Raw genomic sequence first — 23,566 nt, 5'->3', positions numbered from 1 at the left:
CTAAGTGATAAGGGGTTTCCGACCCAATTATTTTTTAGACGAAATTTGTTTTTTTTTCTGATACAGCATAAAAAATACATACAACCCTTAATTTCCATCTACCCTCTACGATCAACCCTTATTTTTATTTGTTAGTTAAGAACTTACAACGAACTCTGAGGTTTATATAGATAAAAATAACCCTAAAAACTTTTCATTCCGGAAAACCGAACAGTCTCTGGGGTAGCATAGGAAATTGTTCCATGTTGGTATGTACTAAAAACTTAGGTTAGTAATTAAGGAAAAACGAAGTTCGCGCGGGCAGCTAGTAATATATAATATACGATGATTTAAATTAGAAATACTATATGCTTATAGTATAATAATAAAATATAATATATAAGCGAGCAGTGTTGACCTAGTGGCTTCAGCGTGCGACTATCATACCTGAGGTCGTAGGTTCGATCCGGCTGTGCACCAATGGACTTTCTTTCTATGTGCGCATTTAACATTTGCTCGAACGGTAAAGGAAAACATCGTGAGGAAACCGACATGTCTTAGACCCAAAAAGTCGACGACGTGTTCAGGAACTGGAGGCTGATCACCTACTTGCCTATTAGATTTAAAAATGATCATGAAACAGATTTAGAATTTAGGCCAAGACCTAAAGAGGTTGTAGCTCCACTGTTTTTTTTAAGCATTTGACACCAATAATAATGTAAGATTTTCGTCCACAGAATGATGGTATAAACATCAAGTATGGAGCGGTCCGGTCGGCGGTCAAAGGCGGGTTCGCTGAGCGGACTGTCAGGCGGGTTTCCGAATGGAGTCGCTAATTCGGGTAGTGTACGCCGTCAGCGCTCGCTCGAATGGAGTGGAGATAGATACAGCAGCAGCGACGATGACCGTCCCCAGAAGCAGATTGATGATCGGGTGTTTGCTTCCCTTCTGGCTCAGGCTACCCAACAATTCGACAGTAAGAATACATCTTTATTCAACTTAGATTAGAGACAAAGAAAGATAAGAGAAAGAAAGAAGAATATCGTTATTACACACACATACACCCATTCAACTTTATTTCTGTAGGAATCTTTATTATATGTTACAGCTTATGTATATATACATATAATTAAGACAATACAGAAAGCCAAAACAGATTAAATTATATACAGATAAACAATATATATGAAACAGAAAACAAGTGAGTACATTAAAGATACATTAAAAAAACCAAAGAAAACTGAAATTTAATTTCAAGTACTTCTTGAATAGAATCAAAGTCTTCCCGCGTCTCATCAGGCGAGACTCCTGCCCGTTTGCCTTCTATTACATAAAAAAATCAGTTTGAGCATAATACAGGTTCAGAAGGAGGTTTCTTTAGACTGTTAGTGAATGTATAAGTTTTGCATCAAGGCCAATGTTGGCCTAGTGGTTTGAGCGTTTGACTCTCAGATCTGAAGTCGTCGGTTCGAACACTTGTTGTGACCAAGTGGAGATTTCTTTCTATATGCATATTTAACACTGGCTCGTGAGGTGGTAAACATTGTGAACCTTAGGCCCGAATACTCGTTGGCGTTCGAAGATCATCTGTCTATTAAATAAAATTTATCGTCATCACCTTATCACGTGGAATTGCCTGTTCAAGATCACATATAAGGGGTTTCATATTATTATGATTACAGTCTATGCTGATACGATAATACCCAAAATAAAACTTTTACAAAAATTGCTACTAATGTAATCTAGTAAAATAAATAATACAATGAATTTATTTAACGTAAGGTAAAGTTTAACTATGCGCAATTATAAATTGTTAATGAAAATTTAGTTTATTTATTTTATTATTCTTTATTACTCAAGGTGTCATATAGAACATGGTGTAATGGATGCAGCTTACAAACTTTGTGTAAAAAAAACTTGGCGATTAAAAAGAGTGGCGGAGAGTTCATTGCCAGTTCTTCTCTTCCGTTCTACGCCCTTGATTTGAGAACTGGCAATGAATGTAAAATTTGAATCATTCAATGTATTTTTTTTAACGTTTATAAGTGTACATTTGATTTGATTTAACAGTTACAATCACAGTTTAAATTTTTAAATTACAGTTAAATACAAATCAATCTCTTCGTCCTTTTTTTAATCGGCATAAAGACAATTTTACGAAAAGAAACTCATTAATGAATGCGGGGATTAAATTCTTAAATAAAACAAACAGTCTTAAAACTCTACACATGCAAAAGCTTTCAACACACATATACAGGTATATTTATTACGCATCACCCTGTATTAAAGCGATTGCAGCCAACTAAAGCGTAGGATCAGTCCAAAATTTGTTATTCATCGGGTGACACGGTCGAAGGTCCGCGTTGAGCCCTAACAAGTGGCATCATTAGAGGAACATTGAGGTATGGGGCAGGGGGCAGGGGCTGGGCAATTGATAGGGGTGCGCTGCGGTGAGCTTATGAGGAGAACTTTGTGGAAACTTCAGCTTCAGTTATCATCTTGTGTAATGCTAACTAAGGCACCGTGCCTTTAAAATTATGTTTATAGGCAATTTTGTAATGTATAATTAAGTATACATATATCTGGACTTCCTAATTAAACAATCTATGTCTTATATATAAAATTCTCGTGTCGCGGTGTTTGTGGTTAAACTCCTCCGAAACGGCTTTCCCGATTCTCATGAAATTTTGTGTGCATATTGGGTATGTCTGAGAATCGGAAAACATCTATTTTTCATCCCCCCAAATGTTAAGTGTAATCCACCCCTAAATTTTTTTTCAAACTTAGATAAAAATATAAATATTTTTTTTATGATACAACATTAAAAATATATATAACCCCTAATTTTCACCCATCTACGATCAACCCCTATTTTTTATTATTAATGATATACATGGCAAAACGACGTTTGCCAGGTCAGCTAGTAAAACTATAAATGAATGTAGAATATTGATTCCGACAATATTCTATGCCATTATATCATATAAGTAATACCCAAATCTTTATATTAAGAAATATATCAAACTATTAAAAACCATATTGCATATTATTAGACCATAATTAAAAGAAATTTGTTTCCACGCAGTAGTTTTGTTTACTAATAAAACCCAAGTGATTCTTGGTGATATTATCAAAATAGTTGGTGTTACGTTCTTATACAAATTGTTAAACGGTTAAATACATAAGAGTAACTTAGCCCATATTAATTCCTGCAAATTCCTGCAAAACCAACCTAGGAGTTCAGACACCTCGCTCAAATTCTTCGCGAATTCCTAACCCGCCGTATTTCTAGCAAAAAATACTAGTAAATTATTAAAAAAAATACTAGTTTTTGTAACATTCATCTTTACTTTTAACTGTCATATATTTTAGAATTATAACATATACGGTAGATAGAATATTGTATATATGTATACTTTTTTATCATAGGGGGACAAACGAGACTCCAGACGCCCAAAAATTAGGGCTGTTATCGCAGCCCATAGACACCTATTTTTAGAAGGTTGTTGAATTTTGAATAGTTTAACGTTGTATCTCTTAGGGAAGACCCACCGGTAGTCGATTCCACAGTTCGCTAGTTCGCAAAAGAAAATGCCTCGTGAAATAGACTGTGGAAGATTTTCAACCATCAAGGTAATATATATATATGATTCAATAAATAAAAGGTTTTAAAATTGAAATACGAGGCCCAAGACCGAACGCGATGGAGGCTCGATGTGGTCGCCCTCTGCCCACCTAGGGGTTATAGGAAATGAGAAGAGAAGAGTAAACAAAAGGTTTACAAATATATATATATATATATATTGTTAATCTAACTGCAGCTATTAGTATTTTCTGTACCGAAGATATATGCTTGTTTATTAAACTATTTCTTCCATTTCAATACACCGAACATAGCTAAGTATAAACCTTATGACATGATTACAAGTCCATAAATTCAAACGTTGCATTTAGGTGATAGGCATTACCTTTGGCGGCCCCTAATGTGATTAGTCTGGTCATATTTGAGCTTTATATGCACCACTAGATGCCATAACGTGTTTTCATATTCGGTATGTCTGGCACGTTCCGTTATCCCGATCAACTAATCATCTGCTAATGGATTCCTATTAATTAAGTTTCGCTTTAGGCGATAAATAAACATTGATAGAGTGGTTTAGGAGTTGTTTATTCAATGTATTAATTAAAAATCGGCTTTACAACTTTTTTAGTGTGGGCCTCAGTTTTCTGTATGTGTTTCTATCGTTTGTCAATCTAATAGGCAAGTAAGTCAGACTCCTGTGCCTGACACATGCCGACTTTTTTGGGTAAAAAAAACTAAAATTTTTAAACCAGTTTCATCACGATGTTTTTCCTTTACTATTCAAGAGAATGGTAAATGCGCACATAGAAGGAAAGTCCATTGGTGCATAGCCGGGGATCGAACCTACCTCTAGGGCGAGAGTCGGAAGCTGTAGCCACGGGGCCATACTGCTATTTTAGATTCCTTTAATATCTCAGTTACTGTAAAATTCTCGTAATTAGTGACATATGCCTAAACAAGACAATATTGTTTGAGTATACTAATATATTTTTTTTAATAGCTTTTTTTTCCAAAGATATTTTCAAGAATAGCTTCACTGTAGAGTGACTTTTAGCAAACTTGACCAGTGCAAAAACAAACTGAGTTTGTTAATATACACAATATTACATCGAACGTAAGGAGCTACATTACTTGTAAGAATTGTTTTAGACTATCCTATCTTTACTCCTTAGATCTTCAAGCTATGATACTATAGTTTGGCAAGTGCTATAAATGAGCAGATGGAGGGGGTCTACGCCGTAGACTACGAGGGCTACATAGTAATCCGGTAGAACTATCACGAATTTTAAAAAACATATCAAGGCTAATTCAGCTAATACTGGTTTTTTTATTGATTCTGAATCTGTTTTAAGATTTGTTTTTGATACATATGATCGGTAGTGTTAGACAAACGCAGTAGGTTTCTTAGGTCGATGTTATGAGAGATGCAGATAATAGTCTCCCGCTCAAGAAATTAATGACATATTTTTAATGGCATTTACTACGTAAAATATTGCTGAAAAAATGCATAACAACGTTTGATTTCCTATCATCGAAGCTAGTAGCGTGATTGGGAATTGTGTAGTGTAATATTAATTGATGTATTACTGAAGCACTTCAAATCTGAATTTAAGATTATAATTATGTTTTTATTTAAGGAGGATAAAATTAACTAATCACCCAACAGATATAAAATCTGTATTATAGAGAACTATATTTTGCTGAATATAATTTAGTAATTACTAAATTATATTCAGTAAATTATAGTTCTCTGTTGTTAAAAAATATTGTTTTTACAAAAGATTATATTACTGTCGATGATATAGTATTTTTCATAGATAAAAGCTAACGAGCTAGACTGGCAGCTTAAGTGAAGGCTTGCAAGTGCGCACGAACTTTTAATAATAATAATAAATGGTTTATTTGCAAAGAAAGTGGTATATTATAATTTATTAATTATAAAAAACGTAAATGTACACGCGTTACAGAAGTTATACTTCATTGGCGTATATAAAAATCGTTATAAAAATTTTGTTCCACCTTTGTAGAAAAAACGAGACTTATAATAAAAAAGGCATTTAACACACTGAAAGTTTATTATAACGCATTATAAAGTTTATTTAAATATCACAAAAAACTGCAATTTTGACTATAGCTAACTTCATGGTATCGGTTTTTTGTGAAGTTGTGTAATAATTTACTAATAATTTTTTACTAACGCGCCAAAAAAATTAAATAACTTAAAAACACCGCAGCCATGTAACAGGCATGCAAATATCAAGCTAATTATAATCGTTTTCAAACGTTATGTTCTAAATACTCTTCCTAGAATCAATAAATATATATTGTCTTTTATTAAGATAACTTTTACACATTTAAAGATAAACACTTTTTTAACGGATTGAAGTTATGTATTATTGTAAACTAATAATAATTCAGTGTGGTCAGTCATCGTGACGGACGCTGTAAAGCACGCGAAACGTCGGTTAAATTTAAAATTATGTTTAAATAAATATAAGTATATAATACATAACTTCAATCCGTTAAAAAAGTGTTTTTCTTTAAATCAATAAATATGTTGTTAAAGAAAGAAAATACTTTAAAAATACTCACAATATTCGAAATAATATAAGTCTCCATTACATTTTCCTGTCGTGCCATTGTTATTAGAAGGCCTAGCGCAATATCACGAAGCATACTCCACAAGAATCCTTACCGTTATTGCATGGAAATTCTTCGACGTGCAACTTCATTGAGGGACTCTTTTGTATAAGGAGAATGTTTTCCAGTTATTGTTTTTCGAAAGCGAGGGAGGTGATATTACCTTTCTGGAATCAAAATAGACGGTTTATTAGATTAAGGCGGCTCCATATCTACGAAAATATTAGATATTATAAAGACTGGTTTCCGTCTGCGTTTTATGTATGCTTTTATCTCAATATTAAACAGTTATATAAGGATTAAATACTGTATGATTTGTAGTAGTCTAGAGATTATGGTCGTTGACTCAAGGGTTTTGCGTTCGTATCACGGCTGTCAAGATTTCTGTTCTTAAATGTTTATTATTGATGGAACCAAAAAAAATCATTACCTCCGCTGTTTTTCTAGTAATTTTTTGTTTATGCTGAAATTGGAAGTTTAATATTTTTTAGTAAGTAATTTGTAATAATATATGACGTTGTGAACTTTAATAAGTAAATAATTATTAGCCAAATATCCGGTTAAAAATTCAACCTAAAAGAGGCTGAGACTAAATAACGATACTGTCATACACATATGTCTGTTAAAAGCCCATGCTGAGCGAAACGTGATTATTATAAATGTTGGTAACCTGTCAGGTGGCTGAGAACGCCGGCAGGTGGGGCGTTTTATCGGCAATATTGATACATTATAAAGTCATGATGTGTCCCGGTTCTGAATAATGAAATGATAGGGAGATACGAGAATATGACAATGTGAAACAAAAACCATACTAAAATGTTCAGGGATTAGTGATTTTAAATAAGTTAATTTTGGGTCAGCAGTTTATTACACGTAATAAAATGATGACCCAAAACTGAATTTATTTAAAATCACTAATCCCTTTATTAAAACATCGTTACATATTAACAGGTTACATTGACTCAGGTCTTCATTTTATTGTACAGGGGGTAACGGGCCGAATGCTGACCTGATGCTAAGTCATACCGCCCGCCCATAGATTAACACTTCCAGAGACTCCCAATTCGCACAAAAACGTGGCCGGCCTTTTAGGAATCAGTATCAGTATCTTGAAGGACCATATGTCAAATTGGTTCGGAAATACTACCTCAGTAAGCTGATTGGTCCACATAACAAAAACTGCCTTAAGAAACGCTCAGCTGTGGAACGACGGCCATCGAGGTGATATCCTCCATGGTAAATGCGGTGGAAGATGCAAAGAGTTATAACTGAAGTTGTATGCTATATAGGGTCTTGAAGTTTTTATAGAAAATGTCATAATGATTCAATTGGTAAAAACTTTCTTAAGATATGAATCAATCAGAAATGAAAAAATAAAAAGTTTTAAACGTCCAATAAAACCCATTTTATCGCACTTCAATTAATTAAATAGGGGTATTCACAAACAAAATCAGTATTGTGTCGATGGCCTCGATCTATGCGGGCTGTACTCGACTGTACTTGGTGATAAGCCACCGACCTTTCACTAATATAATTGGACATTAAGTTAATATATTAGGGCTCTAAGTGACCTCTTTGTAACAATTACAGTTTTAAAAATGCATTGATTTTTCCGCCGACAAGATACTGAAATCTGTACATACAATATCTATAAATATAAAAATTAAACTTTATTATGTAACTACGCGTGAACGCATGGAACAATTTCCCTAAATATTTTTTGTTATTTATGGTCAGCAGAAGATTCGTATGAAAAAAATTAAGGAAGTAGAACATAGCACCATTAAGAAAACTTAACGACAATATTGACTTAGTTGCTTAAAATAACTGTCAGTTATTTTATATAGTTGTATAATATAACTCTCAGTTGTTTAATATAACTCTCAGTTGTTTAATATCACTCTCAGTTGTTTAATATAACTCTTAGTTGTTTAATATAAGTGTCAGTTATTTGATATAACTCTCAGTTGTTTAATATAACTCTCAGTTGCTTAATATAACTGTCAGTTATTTAATGATATAACTATTAATTGTTCTATATAAGTGTCAGTTTGTTTGTCAGCGATTGACAGAATAAAGAAGAAACGAAAGCAAAACATGTTTTTGAGTAAAATTGATTTTATTCATGAATTAGAATTCAATATTTATAGTTAAGATATGACAATTTCCCTCGGTCCAGCTATATCAAAATAAAACTCTTAAGCTACTAAATAATATATAAAAATCATTTATATATAATTTAGTAGCTTAAGAGATATTTAATGTTTTTATATAAAATATTCATTATAGTTTCTCTTATAAGTAGCTCTCGGTGCTTGTGAACTCTCGTTATATAAAGCTCTTATAATAAGTGCTCATTAGAATTATGGCATCTCAAACAAAAGCTTTTTCTTTCATGAAAAAAGATATTCGAGGATAAAATTGAATGGAATCCCATAAATCTTGAAGATCAATTGCAATGCTTGTTATAGTCTAAATGCGTTTTCCATTCTTAGGTAGATTTGTTTTCTGAGATTGCAGAAAACCACTGCGTATAAAATTTATTTAACATTAATATTTTTATGCTCATACTTGGTCTTCTAACAGTAGCTGATATAATACGTTCATAAATGTGTTGTATTATAAATTACTATAATTATGTTTAAAAACTTTTTGAAGTAAAAGCATTAATGGCCTGCCCGGGAGGCGTCAAGCCACATTTCCTAACGAATCCAAATAATCTAATCACGATTGCTTAAATGCCGTGGACCGTTACATCGTACTTCGCTCACTCCAGTCTTCTGATCAGTGTGAGCTGCTGTCCAGGCGATTGACCACTCCGTGACGGCCCAAGACGACCCTCGACTTGCAGGAGACTCCCTTGCGATAGTCGTGGGAAAACGCCCATTCCGCTCGAACTACGCCCGATCTACGCTCGCCAAGACAGCCTAAGCTGAGCTGTGAAAGCTTCTCAGGACAACAACGAGATTCCAATGAAAAATTGTTCTAGTAGTCTTATATAAGTATTATTATTTATACATATAAACATTAATAGAAAATCTCTAAAATATACTACTAGTACTGAACACAAAGGCGTAGATATAACGGACTGGAACTCTTTGTAAAAATAATTTTGAGATGTGAGAGCATTGTTAGCTGTGCTAGGATTTTTCTCCGTGCGAATTTAATACTTGATCGCGATATTAATGAATTTTTGACTGATATGTGTGAGTCGAAAAACATATACTATTATTATTAAACATAATTCTTCTCTTCGCGGGCATTGATAATAATAATAAAGTCTTTATTCATTTGAGTACATCTTTCTTTTCATAGTGTAAGATTCGGGAACCCTTTTAAGTAAAAATACCTGTGTTAGGGTTCCCAGCTCTTCCATAACAATTCCACACAACTAAAATAGCTATCAAAAAACATTTTCGAGGTACAGTGATGTGTTTGTTATACATTAAAGAATACGATTCCAGCGATATATGTTCATGGTAACAAGATTCTTTCGGCTGTTTGACTACCTTAAAATACAATGTGAGACACAGATGCCCTATAATGTGACACAAAAAATGAAATTAAAAAGTCCCAAAAACCTAAGTGAATAAATATCTGAAATTGTTCTCTTTATCATTCAAAAATAATTCATCTACTTAACATTTTCTTTTATGCTAAAATACTTTGAAGTCGAGAAAAGCTCCCAAAAGTAATTTTATTAATTACGAGTCAGGAATTCAAAAGTTCCAAGCCCGGAAGGTTCTTTTCTTTTGAAACGATCCATTATCTTATAAGATTTAGAAATTCCTGCGGTGTGGCACGCCAAGAGAACACAAAGTCGGAACATTTTAGCTTTACGCTCAAATAATATATGAAAAAAAACGAATTAAAACCAAAATTAACGGAATCTGGTTTGTAATTAAACATTTGTATATAAATACATGTAAAATTCTGTAATAATCTATAGTAAGGTGAAATGAAATCATTTTACTATTTGTATTCATGTCTATGATAATAAAAGCCTTTATTTACTGCAAATAAATTATTATATTACAATATAAAACTGAATTTAATTAAATAAGTTAAAAATAACATTAATATACCTAATAACTAACCTTAAAATTTAGTAATAAAAAGCCTTTAGTTCAACTTTTTACTTTACTAACCAACCAATTTCTGTAAAGCTATTTTTCGAAAAATAAAGTCATAAAGAAGTTTCACTATCTTACAAGTGTACACATACTAGAACACATTTCACCATCCTCCTGCTGATAGAAGACATTATTTTTATAGAACAGGGGGCAAACGGGCAGGAGGCTCATCTGATGTTAAGTGATTTATTTTAATATCCTATATTAAGATGTGATATGGAACATGGTGTAATGGTTGCAGCTCCTTACAAACGTCGTGTAAAATAAATCATGGCGATTAAAAATAGTGGCGGAGAGTTTATTCCCAGTTCTTCTCCTCCGTTCTACGCCCTTGATTTGAGAACTGGCAGTAAATGTAAAATTATAAGCATTCAGTGTATATTTCTATTTAGACGTTCATAAGTGTACATTCTGTTACCTATATGAATAAATTATTTATGACGCATACGGCGTTACCTCTGTTCAATTTAAGGCTTGAAGTGCAAGCGAGAGCGCGAAACGAGCGACAAAGTGGCACAATCGGCTGCGTTCATTCGTTAAAAAATTGACATAATTGTATTTATGACTACAAATTAATGTAACATGATCAATTCAATTGTGATTTCCATTTATTCCATCTCTATATACATACAAAATATCTATCATACAAATAAAATTAAAATTTTCTTTGAAAAAATACAACCATTCCATCAGTATTTTTTTATGACGTCACTAAACCGACTTTACAGACAACGGTTTTTTTATAACAAGTCAATCGTTTAACCTTCCATACAAAATGGTTATATCAACGCGCTTATCCCAAACTAACTCAAATAGAAATTCAGAGAAATTAATTACCCTTTACTTATTGCGGGAATTCTCAGCTGGTCACCGTCGAACTGGGAAAACAAAGGGTGTAGGGCCGCTTGCTGCCTCAGGGCCGTTTTCTGTATAAGCGATTGAAGTCTCTCTCTGTTTTGTTCCTACAAGGGTCATAACACAAAGGAACCTGGACGCGACTGGTCGCGGCTGAGTAAAAGATAAGGCTAGGTAATGTTTTCGTGACCGACTTGAACTATGTAGGAAATTTTAGAACGTTACAAACGTTCTCAAGTATGTCAAATAAAAAGTCACATTTAAAATTACAAGTTAAATTTAATAAAAAATGATTCTAGTTTCTCCTATACTCTAAGGTAATAAACGTATAGTGGTTGTAAAGGCCAACTGGTTCCACCTGTGTCCTGATTGAGATTGCATCAATCAGAACCATTGACCTCCTCAATAAAATATAACAAATTACCGGAAAGTTTGAAGAGCTATGCAAATAATACTTTTCAACTTTAACGGCAATAAATGCCGTTAAAGTTGAAAAGTATTATTTCCAATTTATTACATTCTTAATTTAACTATGCCTTCGGACGCATGAACTTAAACTTAACGTTTTTTATACGTCTATGCGTAAGCCAGATCAAATTTCCATACAATTTGTCAAATATTTCCGTATTAAATTCGAGAAATGCGTGTTCGCACTATAGTTACGGAGCGCTTACGTTTTAGATTTTGGCCACTAAGGCACATCGTTAAACTATTAAACGAATACATCAATCCATAGCGTGTATTTTTTCTCGATCTCCCTTTCTCACTCTCTCTCAATCGCTCTCTCCCTTTCTACGACAAAAACGCTGCACATATGCGTGACGTTCCGTAAATTGTTACAATCATGCGCCTAAAGAAGTTTCACTTCAAAAACCCATTGGAGCACAGCTTGTTATGTGGTCCCCACTATATTATTAATATTTCTATTTACTATTTCTTTAACCATCTGTTTACGACATAATTTAAGATTTATTAGTTTGTTCGACGTAATTTATCCTTATTCTTAAAAGACAAAACCCAAACCCTTTTAAACATCTGTTAACGATAAGTTAAGATTTATTAGTTGTTCCATGTAATGTGTCCCTATTTTTAAACGACAATACTCAAACCTTTTAAGTGTCAAGTTACAATTTCTTTTAACCATCTGTTTACGATAAATTAAGATTAATTAGTTGTTCCACTTAATGTATCCCTACTCCTAAACGCCAAGACCAAAACCTTTAAGTATCAAGCCCCGATCCTTTGAAAGACACTTCCATTCCATATTCCTATTTGAACACTAGTTTTGTAAGCATAATTTTAAATAAAGTTTTTATTAGTTTAAAAACAAGTTTTTGTCACTGCCTCATAACAAATTTGGCGCAGTCGGTAGGATCTACTTGTGTAGCAAGACGAAAAAAAACGTACAAAGGACAAGCATCGCCTAGTACGGTAGCCTTAGGCTTTTAATAGTTTTCGCCGATACTATGCTCTTGTGGTTCGTGTTACTGTGGTAAGTGGCATTTTACTTGTGGCTCATTCTTTTTCCTACTTTTCTATATTTTGTGTGTTATATATCCTATCCTATATTACTATATTTTATATATATTTTAATTACACTATTCATATCTACTAACAACTACACACGCATTCTACATTTTTATCATGTCAGTAAATACCAAAAACATAATGAAGGCATCACCCGTCAATATTACGACACTTATAAATCTAATTCCTCTATTCGACACAAACAATCATGACGAAATATACGGTTACATTCGGTCCTGTGATACTGTGTTTAAATTGTCATCTCCGTCCGAAAGGGAGACTTTGTTAATTTGTGCTCTAAATAATATTAAAGGCGTCGCGGCCTCAGAAGTTCGGTGTAAAACGTATGAAACGTGGGATGAACTTAAGATATTTCTTATTGAAAGATTCGCGAATACTAAGACAATTCAACATTTAAATTTAGAACTTCAGTCAATTTTTCAGAGACCCGATGAGTCCTTAACGCAATTTTATCATAGAGTAGATCTTTGTCGTTGCAAAATCTTAGAGAAACTACATTCAGAAATTAGTGATTCGACATTAGACGGACGTGTAGCGACTACCGAGGAAACCGCCTTAAGCATATTCCTCAACGGTCTCTCTACAGACATGGGTATAATGCTCAGAACAAAAGGTTTCAATACTTTGAGAGAAGCAGGTCGTTTCGCAATGCAGGAAGACCAAATTAGGGCTATGAACAAAGCTAGGCAATCATTATTTAGGCCAGTTCCAACCCCTAGGCCAGCAATAAGGAGTAGTTCTTATCATAATAATTTTCAATTTATTCGAGACCCAAATATTCCATTTAAGCCTCCTAACTCTAGATTTTCTCCAATAACATGTGCGTATTGTAAAAATATCGGGCATACAATAAACGAATGTCGCAAGAGGGCATACAACGAAAAAAATAAACAGCGCGCTCTCCCTGCACCAATCCGTCATTTAAACTTACAAGCGACCAACGAAATGAGCGACTCGTTGGAAATCGCTTCCAGCTCTCACTCAATGAACCCAGCTTATTAGACGATTCAATGCCGCCACAAATTCAAAATTCAAGTCGAGTGTTACAAAGCACTGTGCCTGCATCCTTGCATAATAAACCAGCCTATCGGAGGCAATGCAAAGAAGCTTGCACACAGACTGACTTTGAAGCTAGCTTTATACAGACCTACAAACAGGGTAGCCAGTCCCAAACCTTAGGTCTCAATACAAACTCTACTATTTCTTATAAGCCCACTGTATCTTTGAATCTCACTGAATCTACTATATCTAATAAGAACGATGTATCTCCAAAACCCTCTGAATCTAAGCATCTCATCACATCTTCTAACCCCACTGTATCTCAAAATAACTCTGAATCTTATAAGCCCGCTGTATCTCAAACTACTACTAAATCGCATTCAAAATGCCATTATAAGAAAAATAAACGTAAGTCGAAATCTAACAACAAGAATATTCAATCTTTTCCTATTTCCGCTTTAAATAATGTACCTCCTGAAAATCTGTTACATGCTACATTCCACACAAATAATAAACCTGTGACTCAAAACTCTAGGCCCCCTGATCTTAACACAAATACTATTGACTTAACTTGTGACAAAAGTACTGATAAGAACGAAATCGATTCTCACGACGACTATTTACAATTAACCTACCAACACTTTACAGAAACTTCAGATTATAGTTTCGACACTTCAAATGTACATATTTCACAAGATAAGCTGTTAGACGAACGACATAAAGACATATTTATTCAATATGTCCTATAATAAAAAAAATATTTTACATATATATATATTATATTATACAAAATTTATATAATTATAAATAGACAATTACAAATAGGTTAAATTTTAATTTTTAAGAAGTCGTAGCCTAATTCTTGAATATTTTTATGAATAATTTCTATATCAGATTTTATAAAGTAGTTATTTCCATATTTAAGGTGGTGTTACCGGCCGTAAAAGATGCCGAATACTATTATGAATGTATTTCTCTTAGAAAAGCAACAAATTTCTACGAATGACATTTTAAAACAATAACCTTAAATTAATTAATTACTTAAATTAATAATTAAAACAATACTATTGTAAAAATTTCATACGATGAACATATTATAATGAACGAAAATTAATGGAAATTAATTCCTATATTATATTCCAAGGATACTTTACTCTTTAATTTTAGTGTATCTATTACAAATCTCAACTGTTTAATACACTACAATAATTTTAGAAATCGTCACGCCTCTAGAAAACAAATCGATAATATTGTTGAAAGCATTTTATTCAGCAGTTCATCCTTCGTCTTATTTTTAGTAAGTCTTTACAAATAATTATTAGCATCAAGTCACCTAAAACATCAGGTAACCTAGTAGTAACCGTGATTTTTCAAAACATCAATAAAATTCTAAACTCTGCTACAATTACATCATACATTTACATGAACAAAATTATATATATTAAATTTTCCTTTAGTCATAAATAACATATTTACTTTATACACTTTAATTTCAATTCCTATAATACATCTTCCTTTTATTCCACAATCCTACCTGAGCACATGTATCTTGCCATGAGCAAAACAGTCAACGATACCTGACGACGAACTCCGTGGACAAGTGTAAAGAACACTCTTCAAACCTTCATGTATGCAGTAAGGTCACAGTCTACAATTCTAACGCACGACCTATCTGTGAAGTTTCCATCTTGCTGACGAATTCTAAAGACATACCTCAAAATTGCGCGGTATCCACATTCTCCGCGTACTTCAACACATTTCATTAATTGAAAAATAACAAATGGATTTTCATACTTTCGAAGAAAATTACATATGCTATAGAATGCAACAGAAAAACCACACATGGCGAAATATTTGGACACGGAATAATTCTGCTACAACCTACATGCAAATTTTATACATCAATGGTTACACTCATCGCTGAAGACTCGGAATCGAAGAACATAAGTCCCCATTGTTACTGTCGACGTGGAATATACCTGCATCGAAGGGACTCCAGATTTATATAATCCAGAACTCGTACTTATCCAAATCAACGATTTCTTTAGACTCTCTCAATTAAAGACGAGATCAAATATCACTCTAAAATACTAAATCAAGATAAATATATAATTCAAGAACATCCATATACTTTCACTCTAACGAGTTTATTATTTGGCTCAATCCATCTTATGTATACTCTTTACAAGTTTTACCCAAGAAGAAACTCTCACAAACAAGGATGCATTCAAATATTTAATAATTGTTTCGACCAATCCCGAAGACGGCAACAAATTGAAATCCCGATGTCTGCATTCAACACGACGACGACGACGACGGTTTCTATCAGGTCGAACGATGAAGAAGAAAACACCCAACCAAATTCCTCAAAAAGTTCACGCCAACAGGCGCAACCTTTATTTTAAGGGGGGAGGTGTTATGTGGTCCCCACTATATTATTAATATTTCTATTTACTATTTCTTTAACCATCTGTTTACGACATAATTTAAGATTTATTAGTTGTTCCATGTAATGTGTCCCTATTTTTAAACGACAATACTCAAACCTTTTAAGTGTCAAGTTACAATTTCTTTTAACCATCTGTTTACGATAAATTAAGATTAATTAGTTGTTCCACTTAATGTATCCCTACTCCTAAACGCCAAGACCAAAACCTTTAAGTATCAAGCCCCGATCCTTTGAAAGACACTTCCATTCCATATTCCTATTTGAACACTAGTTTTGTAAGCATAATTTTAAATAAAGTTTTTATTAGTTTAAAAACAAGTTTTTGTCACTGCCTCATAACAAGCTCTTACGTACGCATGGAGTGCCGCCAACTTCTGCTTTGTTCTAGGTAAAACAGGTATTGTCCGAATTAGACCTATGTTAGGGCTAAACACAATTTAATTGCGACAGCTGAACCCGGGACCTACCAATGGGCCACTTAATCATGGAGGCATTAAAAAATAATATGAAACCCGTAAATTGTTTTCGTGCCTAATTGGTTATTCCGTTACTCAAGGGAATCTGAATGTTTTATTAGATTTCCTGACTTGTGTTGAGATTCAATATGGCGACTACATATTAAATAATCTCTTTCAAAATTTAGCCGTTCTACTTTTGAAGTTAGCCCGCGACTTAATGAAGCTCCAAGAATATACAAAAATTTTGAAATATATACGGTTGTAAAAGGTTAGGTTTTTTTACTAGAAAAGACAAAACCACAAAAAATACAGTCGAAAATGTCTTATCCATTAAATTACAGTTTTGTTTTCTTTAACTAAACTGTCATTAAGGAAAATATCGAAGACCTTAATCTTAATATATTATATAAACCTGTCACGATGTTTGTCCGCGATGGACTCCTAAACTACTTAACGAATTTTAAATTAAATTGACACACCCTGAGCAGTCTGGTCCAACTTAAAAGATGGGATAGCTTAGAGCTTTAATAATTATAGTCTAAATTTTATTTTATTGCAAATTACTTGTTACAATTCTAACAGATGGCGCTGTGTTAAAAGTACCAACGTTTCACATAAGCTATCTACCTTTCACTTAAGTTCTCCTACCGTTTCCTTTGAATCGCACTCGCGAGCCCTCTGGCTTTGAGTGTCCATGGGCGGTGGTATCACTTATTATATCACTCGTGCCCGTTCTATAAAAAAAATTGTGTACGCTTATAAATAATCCTATGTTTTGAATCCGCGACCTCTGGGGTATTTGAATTGAGATTAAAATCAGTGGATCAGACAGACGGTTAAAGGTAAATAAAGTTAAACGTCTCTAAACAAAATAATACGTCTTACTTATCTAGCGTCTGTATGTAAATTGTAATCTAATCTATTTAATTGTAACATACGCTGTTATTTAATGATGACTTACTGTAGGAGCAAATTGTGAAGCTAACTTTCAGGGGTTTTTTAATTGATCTTTCTGAGGAGCCTTGACACTAATAAAATAAATAATAATAATAATAGCCTTTATTCAGATACGTTTTACATTATATATACATTTAAACAAATTTCCATTTTAATCCAATTCTGGTGCATCTGTATGCCCTTTTTTGGCGAAGGCCTCCTCCAAATCCCGCCATTCCTCTCTGCACTGTGTCACTCTCTGCCATGTACCACCTGCCGTTTCTTTAATCTGGTCAATCCACCTTCTCAGTTGTCTACCTCTTTTGCGTTTGCTGTACCTTGGGTACCAGTTAAGCAGTTTTTCGGTCAATTTTTCTGTACCTCTTGCGATGTGTCCCACCCATTTCCACTTTAGTTTCGTGATAATAATATTTTTAATAGTTAAATTTTAAGGTTAGTTATTAGGTATATTTTTATGTATTTGTGTTGAATAAAATTGTAACTTAAGTGTATGTATATATAAATTAAAATATGTTTATTGATTGTTATTGTAACATCTGTTACCTTAGTTATTTTCCCTTTTTTATTTAATAAAATAAATAATATACAGTTTTTGCATTAGAAATTCATCATTCATACCGCACTTAATTCGCTACTTCAGTCCTTTTTATTAACATTTATATTTATACAAACAATTTATTTGAACGTCACAGAAGAACCGATATGTATATATTTAAACGTCACAGAAAAACATTAAAAGTGCAAATTGAAGCTATACTATTTATAATAGTTCCATTCAACTGGCCTTAGCAGTGGTAGGAAAATTTCATTATCTCCGTAGATTTGCAAAGAGCCGTGCGCACGTGTCCCGGATTACGAGTAATTGATGGGTACCGTGACTAATCTGCACTTCGCATGGCCATTGCACGATTGCACTATTTAAATTGGAGATACTCTGTCAATAGTAGGAAAGTTTTTTTAAGTTGATACATTAAGGGTCTGTTTCACAATGTACGGATAAGTTCCAAATAAGTTATTTATTAGATATAGATAGATAAACAGTATTTTTGCGTTTCACGACGCTCAGATAGCGCTGTTTGTCATGAAATGCGAAGTATCTTATTCGGAATTTTTATCTTTCGAATAATTTATGTGTTGCATAGCTATTTGGTACTTTATCCATACATTGTGGAACAGGCCCTTTTAAACACTCTCACATCTTATCGAATAAGATAATAGAGGATGTCAGACGTAGTGATTTTTCTAAAGTTTGAGGTCTTGTCAATTTCGAGTAAGACATATTTTTGAATTTTATCGGCGTTGGAAAAAACTACCGTCACGTTTTTCCGTTACGTGCCATCTTTTTCTTGTTCCTACGGGTGATTCAAAGATATAATAACGATAACAATGATAGTAATAATTGTATTACAATTAATGAAATTCTCTAATAATTTTAGTTGTAATATTTGTAATAAAAGCCGTTTGTTAAACTTTTACGAATTTAACTTTATTTAACCGATTACTATATAGCATATAGTAGATCATTGTTCGAAAAATAAGGTCATAAAGAAGTTTTCCTTTTTATTTGTGTGCTAGTACACGCACACATTTTTAATTACGTATGTACCATATTCGCAATGCACTGTCCATGGTTGGTGTTATCGGGCTATGAGCTTATGATTGTTAAGTTACTACTAGTCAACCGTTGCATAGAGAGTACCCTGATGTACAGGTGTTCCTAGACTTAGTTCAGGGACTCTTGTACCTTCTAAAACAGTTTTACTTGTTATTGAATATAGAAATTTTGAATTAGGATTTTTTTTAATGATGTTTAGTTTAGATAGTGAACTGCACACAGTTGCTTACATATCTCAGTATATTGCCAACGGAGATTAGACTTAAAATATATAACAATATTTTTTTACAAACGTAATGGAAAACAATACTAACCCTAGGTTTATGCTATGATAGATAAAAAGAAGGTATTTTATAAAAATAACATTGTTGGATTATCTAAGAATTTTCTGAAGTCGTATTTTAAAAAGTTTAAGTCCAGAGACTAGGGGGGAGAAAGAGAACTTCTAAAATAAATATTACTTCTAATCAGAGTGAGACACATTACATTTGATGAGTTTTAAAAACTCAATGGCCGAACCCACAATTACTTTTGCAGTGAAGTATTGAATATACATATAAATATATTGAATAATAATATAGTCCAATCAAGAGAACCTAAACCCACACTTTTACACCATTACACAACACAACCAAATTAGGCTTAGTTAAATAAAATAAATCACAATTAGTTAAATGTATTAAATACTTTTTGTTTGTTTGTTCCTTTTTGTAAATCTTTTTGTAGTAACTAACGAAAACTATATCCTTGAAATCCCATCTCATAACTCGTCCTTTCTTGGCGATTCCTTTAAGGTTTCAGCAGTTAGGCTATGGAGTTCACTTCCCGTCACTATTCGCTTAGCTCCTTCTCTATCTTCCTTTAAATTTCTGCTGTATAAATACCTGTCCACGTCATATGCGTTGACAGGTATTTATACAGTAGCCCTAACTTGCGTACTAACTACTAACTGACGTGAGACTCATCTTAAATTAGATTGTCATGATTCATGTGCACTTTTTACTGTTTCTTATATCAGTTTAGGTAAAATTTTTTAAGTTTTTTTCGGTCTAAAGCGATAAGGCCGCCAGATGCTTTTCATCAAATTATGTTTAATATTTTTTTTCCTTTTATGTAATGCAACGAAGTGTTAATAAATAAATAAATAAAATCTATCATGTATTCCATCTTTGGCTATATTTTCAGTGTATTTGTTTGTAATTAATAAAATACAATACATAAAATTAAAATAATAATATAATTTATGTTAGCTGTAGGATTACGAAATAAATAAATAAAGTTTCTGAAAGGCTGGGAACAACCCGTAAACCTGCCAGTGTTGCAGGTGTTTATAGGCATATATGCATTTAATCACAGTACCCTAAATTACAGTACAAAAGTTCCCCTTAAAGTTATAATAACGAAATGTATGAAAAGCTCAACTCTTAAGTGTTATAGCCAAGCGACGTGGCGTAGCACTCGCGTGAGCTTCTTATCTCTGGATATTTAAATTCCACTGTGAGCCTCAAAATAGTTCAAATTAAATGGGCCTTGTAAATTAAGTGTTGCTATCACGCAATTTTGTTGAAAATTTTGGCTTTTGCGCATTGCAATCTAATTTAGAGCACAGTCCTCTAGTATTGTCTTTTACCATCATAACTTTTACACATTTAAAGAAAATACTTTTTAACGGATTGAAGCTATGTTTTATTATATTTAGTTTACTTAATTTTAACTTTACTTTCTTTAAATGTGTAAAAGTTATGTTAATAAAAGACAATACTAGAGGACAGTTTTTAATTAATTATAAGGGAATTAATAAAAACCTAACGATTTTATGACCATTTGACAAACATTTGTATGCATCACAGTTATAATTTATACATTCAGTTTTTTACAGTTAATTAAATTAACGACAGTTAAAACAGACGTTTAACTATAAATATTTTAACTAATGCGAAACTACGTGGCTATGATGAATTCGATTCCCGGTGAAATTATAATATTAAGATGGACACTAACTTTACCTATAAAATATCAATGCGGAGTAATGAACCCCATGCCTCATTAGAGCATTATTAACGTAAAAAGGTTAAATATAATAACATAATTACCTCCTATCATAAACAATTAGGCAGATCCAATATCATTCATAATTAGGTATCATATGATAAATTATTCCGACAATAATTAAATTAAGCTGGCAACACTCAATGCGTGCTATCAATCGTCAGTTATATTGATAGAGTTGCCATGAATAAAAATTAATCACCTTTTATTTTTGATTGTTTTGCATGTATTTTTAAATATATTTATCCGGGATGTTATCGATTCTCAATTCTTAACTCCAGTCCAGCGAATTAAGGGATTTTACTAAATAAGTATATGTGTGGTGCTTCAAGCTCTTTAGGTCTTGGCTTCAGATTTCTGAATCTGTTTCAACATTATTTATCAATCTAATAGACAAGTCGGTGATCAGCCTCCTGTGCCTGTCTAAGACATGTCTGTTTCCTCTCGATGTTTTCCTTTATCGTTCGAGCGAATATTAAATGCGTACATAGAGAGAAAGTCAATTGGTGCACAGCCAGGGATCGAACCTACGACCTCAGGGATGAGATTGCATGCTGAAGCCACTACGACAACATTGCTCTGCCGAAACTATACGGATGAAGAAATAGCCATCATAAAATGATGTCAACCACATTTGTTTACTATTGTTATTGTTTATTGAAAGATCACTTATATAGTGAATATAATATAGACTCTCAAATATATATTATATAATACGTACCGCAAAGATAATATAAAAAATAAGTTTTTTTTTAAAATAACAGTGCCGTGTCCATCAGTTTTTAAAACGTTTTCCTGATTATTGATAGTAAAATAATATGATTATTACTAATACTGATAATACTGTTTTGCTGATATTAGACTAACCTTCTGTGACGGTTACTTCGCATCTTGGACTCTAACCTACCCCCTAAACGAGCCATTTTTATTTACGTCTATAAAAAGTAAACTTTATGTAGGAAATATTTCAAAACACACATATTTACCATATTTATTCAAAAAAATGGAATTTTTCTTTCTTTTTATTATTTTATGTACAGTATGTGTGTATGTTTCGGTAGTAATAAATGTTATGTCTATATCATGAACGCACAGCCGTCATTAAAGAGCTCAGAACGACGTAGTTATAATAATTTTTGTTTTTTGTTTTTTTTTTTTATAGAACAGGGGGCAAATTGGACAGGATGCTCACCTGATGTTAAGTGATACCGCCTTTATTGATGATTGGTTTATGATTTTCTTCCAAGCCCTGGAGTACGAATTCAACCAAAACAAAATTATTAATGAAAGCTCCTAATATACGCCGTCTAGGTTCTCTCTAGGGTAAATAGTATGATTGTATTTGAAAATTTAATTCGGCTCATCACTGTAGGTATCATTTTCCTTTAAATAAATTTTCTTTCCAGCAAACATTTCTGTTTATTAAAGCGCCGCACGATGAGTGTGCTTACTGCTTATTTAAGTATTCCTTTCGCAACCATTACTAGTATTTAATGTTAAAACAACTTGTTACTGTGTAAGAGAATTTCCATAAACGTTGAATACGCTTGTGAGTTCTGCGCTGCTTTTAATAATACAATGCATATTTCTTATTTACCAAGAACGTAAAGCTGAATTTATTGATTGTGTGTTGGTAGTATAGTTGAAGTGAAGCTAAATTATTGGTTGTATGGTATTGGACAATTCTATGAAACTATTTGAATTTCGAATGAATGACATATTTAAAAAGGCAACTAAAAGCTAACAAATCAAAGAGATAATATAAAACTGATTATGAACAATTATGTTGTTTGAGTAAAAACTGATCAGCTGTATCTCGTTTCTCACCAATGCTAGTCTAAATTAAATTACGAATATATAGTAATTTGCTTGATGATTCAGTAAGCATGCAAAGTTAAATTTCGAATCTTATGAATTTTTAGTAATGTTTTAAATGGTTATCCTTAAATCTATTATGATTGGTTTTAATATTGATATTGTAACAATCGTACAAAATAAAAGTTATTATAATATGTCATAACTCCCATACCCACAGAAAATGAATTTTAACATTTTACGTGAACCTATTTATGTTTTTGTGTTACTAAAAGTTAATATGAACAAAAAAAAACATTTACATATAAATGACCCATTTCTTTCTCACTGTTGTGGAACGCGAATCGATAAATAATAAAAAGATGTATAAGTGATCGAATGAATTAATCGATTAAATTTTCATATTCAATCTTCCCTTGTTTGCCGAGGGGAAGCAACATCGGGATATAAACGTGGAAATATGAGTCTTAAACTCTAATAAATAAG

General features: G+C 32.7%; 1 protein-coding gene across 1 annotated transcript in view; it reads left to right on the top strand.

Moving 5' to 3' along the window:
• The first annotated feature begins 722 nt into the window (after positions 1-722).
• LOC123690186 overlaps positions 723-23,566 on the top strand; it is a 145,997-nt gene continuing 123,153 nt past the window's right edge. Inside the window, exon 1 of the mRNA XM_045633296.1 lies at positions 723-955. Within this exon, the coding sequence (XP_045489252.1) occupies positions 739-955 (217 nt within the window). The 5' untranslated portion in view covers positions 723-738. The remainder of the gene's footprint in view (positions 956-23,566) is intronic.

This window comes from Pieris rapae, chromosome 22 (genome assembly GCF_905147795.1).
Source record: "Pieris rapae chromosome 22, ilPieRapa1.1, whole genome shotgun sequence".
NCBI lineage: Eukaryota > Metazoa > Arthropoda > Insecta > Lepidoptera > Pieridae > Pieris > Pieris rapae.
This window is presented reverse-complemented; position numbering and strand designations above follow the sequence as displayed.